We start from the raw sequence: 6,000 nt of genomic DNA, 5'->3' as shown, positions 1-6,000 counted from the left end.
ATAGGGGACAGTCGGACATTATTACTAATAAAAAGCAAGAACGGAAAGGACTTTACAGACAGCGCATTCCTTCCGAAAGGCTCGGCCTCCCTTTCCTTGTTTCTTAGATGTTGCCAAAATCAACAGTGTAAAATACACCAAAGGCAGTGGCCCTATTTTCTATGGGAAATGCGAGATATAGATACCAACATCAACAGCCATTTAAAAGTCAACAATAAGCGAGTCTAACTGCAAAGAATGAAAAAGCAGCAGCTTTCATAGCAACAGAGGTATCTGTAGAATTTGAACGGAGATGATTTTCCTGTAGCCCAAGGTGTAGTGCTGCAGGAAGAGCTTTGCAGACAGTATGACCAACTTGCACTGAGGAGCGAGCAGTTGTGAAGGATCAGTAACGGCGGCACCTTGTATTTAGCAAAGCAAAGCTTTCTGTCAATTCCAAAATATTTTGGTATCAAAAATATACTGCACTATCATTTCAGTCTTTTACATTTCATTTCTGACAGCACCTGAAATGCTATGTTGAGCACAGAAACCATGCTACTTCATAAATATGTGTACCCAACAGCCTGCTTCGTGACAGCTTCCAAACCAGCACTGTAACCCCACGGCAGAATGAGCACACTTGGCTGGCAACAGCACCAGCAAATGTGCCTTCCGTGGACGTCCGGGCCATACCGGGCCGGCCATCTGGAGCCACGGGCCGCGTGGGGCCACCTGCCGCAGCGGGAGCCCCTTCCTGCTGGCCAAGCAGCAGTTGTCACAGGCTCGGTATGAACTTCAGCAGCAGCGATGTATCTGCTGGAATCTGGGTCAGATAACCTTTTTCTAAGGTTGTAAAAAAAGTGGGACAACCAGAACAAAGAACCTTCAAGGTTTGGCTACGCTAAAGGCAGAATCTCAAGATCCTCCTAAGCAAACCTTGAAAGTTAGTAATATTTAACATTTCAGAAAGAAGAGAAGCTTAGTCAAATGATATCAGAATTTTAGAGCCCTCCCCGGGAATCTTCATCGCCTTCACCTTAATCCAGCCTTGATGTAAGACAGCAAAAAAACCAAAAGCCACCAAAAGTCATCTGCTGCAATATATATTTTAATTCAAAGTGAATCTCGACAGTAATACACCATAAATTCTTATTTTGACACTCACCAAAATAGTCACCTGGAAAACCCGCTTTTTGTGACAAAGTACAGAAGGCTTGGTCACATTTAAATCACTGAGAACTAGAAAGAAATACTATCGCAAACTGTAAGAGACATTACATCCATAAAAAATTTTCCCAGTCCTCATATTGTAATATTGCACAGTGCAATTGCTACATGGCGAACTAGTGTAGCATAGAAATCCAAAGCAAAAAAAAAGCCACGAGTCTACAAATTGTTAAACAGTAACAGTTCAAACTTAGTAATCAAGTCTCTATCACTGGGTATTTCTAGAACAAGTCTTCCTACAGCTTGCAGTGTGATTTAACTTTTACTTAACACAAACCAAGTTAATTAGCAATAAAAACAGAAAATTTAAAAATTAAAACCAAAAGTTAATACAGTAGCATATTTGACCAATAAAACACCCTGAAGTAAAGTTAAAAACTGAACACAAGAAATTCATATAAAATCTTGCAAATTAAAGTAATATGCAGGTATGCAATTCTGTAGTCATGCAGTGTTTTATTTAAAAAAGGCATTAAAACGGTAACGTGTATAAATGCTTCTCAGAGGATGACTTTTTCCACGGAAAAGGCCCTCACCCTGAAAGCCTTTTTTCTGCAGACGGGCCCCGGACACTTGCAGCGACAAGAGTCCGTTCTCGCAAGAGTGGATTGCAGGATGGGGGAAAAGTCACCCGGTATATTGAATTTAAGCTGTGGCAGATTCCCAAATATTTCGTTCTTTGAAATGCAGACATTTATAGAATTACAACACATAGAAAGAGCAGCAGATCTAATTTGGGGCGCATTTACAGCAACTTTTTCCCCATGTATGATAGGATACTGTGGTGATATACAGATAATGGTGTTAATTTAACAAGCATGTTAGCTTAAAACCTTAAGCACAGTAAAAAGAAAGTACAGTAAATACATTAGACTAATGAAGATCCCCATGGCCCCAGAAAAAAAAAATGCAGTATTTTTTTGTTATCACAATACAAAATTCATTTACTCCATTTGCATTGGCGATACTTGGTGTGTCCATTGCCTGCAATGGAGTAAGCACCAAAAAAAGGTCGCTTCCCAACACAAGGGAGTGAACAGAAAACTATCTGCTGGACCATATAGCACAAGTTTGAAGTGGTAAGGTGGATATCCAATTTGAGCATTTCCTTGACTCCCTATATTTAGGCTTTATATATGTGTTGATAAGATTTCAAATTCATCAGGATACTCCTAGTTTCTAATGTATACTTTATATACACACACTTGTACAAAATGCATAGAGTTGATTACTAAAAACACTGAAACTTTTGGGAAAAGTTAGGTTTCTTAATTTTCAGTGTGATTAAAAATGTACTGCTGGTATTTTATTTTTCTTTTATGATCTAATACTGTTGTATTTTAGTTATTACTTTAAAAATAAATCAAATGTAGGCACATTTATTTCATTCAGACATTCATTAAATAAAACACTGCTTGTGTTAGTGGAGTAAAGAAAAAGATTACCAGTTATTAGCTTATTGACAGAGTTAAACTCAAATGCTTTGCACTCTTATTCCAGTCAACATTGCAAGGATTGTATTCCAGATTTTGTTTTAAAAAAAAGTTAAGTCAAGCCTGCAAGATGCAGCTTCTTAAGTGTCTACACAATGCCAATATGAAAACATAAAAAAATTAAGTTACATCAATACATCCACTTATATGCAGTGATGAGCTCAAAGTTAATGGAGATAAAATACTGATGCAAATAACACACCCCAAAAAAACATATGCAATCATCTTCCATCATTTACAGTATAGTAGTTACGACACTTCAAACATGAAAACAAAATAGTAATTTAAAAAAAAAAAAAATCAAACCCAAAACCCGGCTTCTATTTCATGTAATTAGAGTTGTACAGAAATTAGAAGGCTAAGAAAGAACTAGTTAATCACCTAATTTCACAGCTATCTGAAGTGGCAATCATTATATAGCAGCTTATCTATGATACATTCAAGATAAATGATACAATTTATTACTTGCCCATAAGCTAAAACACAGCCTCAGCTTAATACCTTCTGTAAATCCCATCTCTACACTACAGTATACTTGAGGTCTATGAAAAAGTAGCTACCTTTTATAGGAAATGGATGATTAAGTCTTTGGTGCTGCAAAAGCAACTTCATTTGAACAAAACAAAAAACGAAAAAGAGACACACTTCCTAAGGAAAAAAAATAATGCAAAAAGCATGTCATTTACGTCCCTGACGGAATGTATTAAATAAGCAAACACCCGCAACAGGCTAAAACAAATACTATAATGTAAAAAGACTAAAATCTCTCCCATGCATAAATGAAAGATTGCACACAAAGAACTCACATCTTTTCAAGCTTCAATAGTAAATATTCTGCTACTAGTTATTAAATACTGCATGGTTTGCTCAAGCTAAGATGAAACCACATCATGGATCAATGAGCACTTGGCTTTTTCTTTCATTAGCTAGTCAGTCATGCCTACCACACCTCTAAACTTTTTATTATATCCAATTAGACAAACACTTTTAAAATAAACTACTTAGGTTGTATTGCAGTTCCATTTACCAGTATGAAATAGTGTGTTGTGTGTCACTACTCAATAGCTACTGAATCAACTTTTCTTAAGCACTACTAAAGTCTTGTCTTGAAGCTAGATCGTTCTGGGGGGAAAAAGACAGCAAAATTCGGCTACAGCAAAACATGCTGCCTTCTCAATAAGGAAAACACACCCAATACTAAAATCATACCACACAAAACCCAAAATGAGCATTACGCTATCAAAAAATCAGCAGATCTGAATTTTTAAGTGCTGCAGTCCTCAACATTTATATATAAGTAATAACATTAACAACCTCAAATATTTAAGGCACTATGTGTGGGAACAGTTTACAATGCAGCTGAGATTATTAGGACAACAACATTTAAGAGCAATGTTTAGGCTTTTTTTTTTTTTTTTTGCCCATGCAAAAGACACATGCAATGTGAAGAACAACAGCTCAACTTTTAGATAAGTGACTCAACATTTAAACACCAAGATACGCAATACAAACAAGTTACTTCTACACTGTACTGCTGACATATGTGCATCTGTTGCTCTAGTTCTGTACACTGAATGGCTTCCCAAATGTAGACGTGTCTTGCACTAGTTAGAAGGCAATTTTATAAAAAATAGCAGGAGCAAAACCAGATTTCTGCTCCCATAAGTCACCTGTCTAAAGTTACTATATAAGAAGATAACATGACCAAAGACAAGTTATACCAAATGTGCAAAACACATTAAAAGTGAGTTTTTTTAAAGCTCAGAGTTGTTTAAATTGCACCCAAGTCTACATGATTCAAAAAAATAATTTTCCTGTTGTGCCATGGCTAATATTTAATAAATACCATGTTTCTTCTTAAATCAAACTTCTGTATCATTGAGCTTCCTCAATATACTGTATCTGAGTTCTCACATAAATGGATACTGGCTGAGTTTTGTTGGACTCAGTGGAAATCCTGTGTAAGCAGGTGATGCTGCAATGTACGAATGTGGTGGGAAAATCGGTTTGTATTGAGTCTGATGAATGGTTGGGGAAGGTAAGAGACGGGGATTTATGCCAACTGGAACTTGGTGTACTATACCACTGGGATGAGATATACTGTACGTTGGATGCTGTAACAAGGGTCTTGAGGTACACGGCGAGGCGAGGAGGTGGGCAACAGGCGCAGCAGTACTAAGGGGTGCCGACGACGGGTACGGAAGAATAGCAGGCTGTCCTCCAAGGTGGGTACTTCCAGAGAGATGCGCGTGCATGGTAGTGTGATTTGGACTTCCTTGCGGAAGGGAGAAAGCATGGCCGGCAACGCTGGCTGGGATGTAAGGCTGCTGCCTCCGATGAGCATAGTTTCCGTTCCATTCCTGCGGCCCAGATCCAAAGTGCTGAACCTGTCCACACACAGAAACGGGCAGATCTTAATATTTCTAAGTATAAAGACAGTTTGAAAAATGGAATAATGCACTAAAACTAGTCAACTTAAAATCAAGAGAAATATAGAGACAGGAATAATTAAATGCTTAAACAAAACAAAACAAAAAAATCAGCTATTTAGATAGTAGCACAGACAGGAAATCTGACAATAAGAGATGGGAAACAGAAAACAAGTTATTTTAATGCTCTTGCAAAAAAAAAAAAAAAGATAAAATGCCATGCTGGGCTGTTTTAACAGAAATACCATGTATCACATGAGCAAGGTGCTTATTCCACTCTACTCAGCACTGGCTTGGCATCAATTGGAAGTGCTGCATTCAGTTTGGGCACCATAATGAGGCACAAAGAGGACAAATAGGAGAGAAATTTTAGAGGAGAGCAGAAAAAATAATAAACGGATTGAAAATATCTGAGACAACTAGGCAAACAGAAGTCTAGGGCTATGATCACAGGAAGATGTGGCAATCATTAACAGTTATAAAGAGAAAGACTAAAAATCAATTACTCCCATTAAATGATGCAGACTTCAAACTATGTAGGGCATCTACCAAAGAAGGAAGGATCAGCATAAATTTTTGTAAAGAAAATAATGTTCTACCCTTTCTGTCAAGAGGCTGAGGAGCTGCAGTCATTGATGAGATTAAAAATTAATACTATGCTGATCGTATTAAAGTTTGCTTAGAATTAATTAAACCAATCCTTCTGAATAATCATGCAGAAGGGGAGATTGTGTCACCCACCCAAATGTTTCTTTCTATCTAAACTATTCAAGTCATTATTGGTAAATCCTCTTATCTACATATAGCATGCTTGCATTTAGTATTTAACTTAAAATTTATTATTCGCAGTTAGACTGCAAGACTTACAC

At 37.2% G+C, this 6,000-nt stretch overlaps 1 protein-coding gene across 2 annotated transcripts in view; it reads right to left on the bottom strand.

Moving 5' to 3' along the window:
- Positions 1-1,069: 1,069 nt before the first annotated feature.
- HIPK3 (homeodomain interacting protein kinase 3) overlaps positions 1,070-6,000 on the bottom strand; it is a 111,576-nt gene continuing 106,645 nt past the window's right edge. For both annotated transcript variants that reach the window (XM_054826758.1, XM_054826757.1), the window contains exon 16: positions 1,070-5,089. In XM_054826758.1, coding sequence (XP_054682733.1) covers positions 4,613-5,089 — 477 coding nt within the window. In that variant the 3' untranslated portion in view covers positions 1,070-4,612. The remainder of the gene's footprint in view (positions 5,090-6,000) is intronic.

This window comes from Grus americana, chromosome 5 (genome assembly GCF_028858705.1).
Source record: "Grus americana isolate bGruAme1 chromosome 5, bGruAme1.mat, whole genome shotgun sequence".
NCBI classification, from domain to species: Eukaryota; Metazoa; Chordata; class Aves; order Gruiformes; family Gruidae; genus Grus; species Grus americana.
Note: the sequence above shows the minus strand (reverse complement) of the source record. Positions and strands in the feature narration are given on the sequence as shown.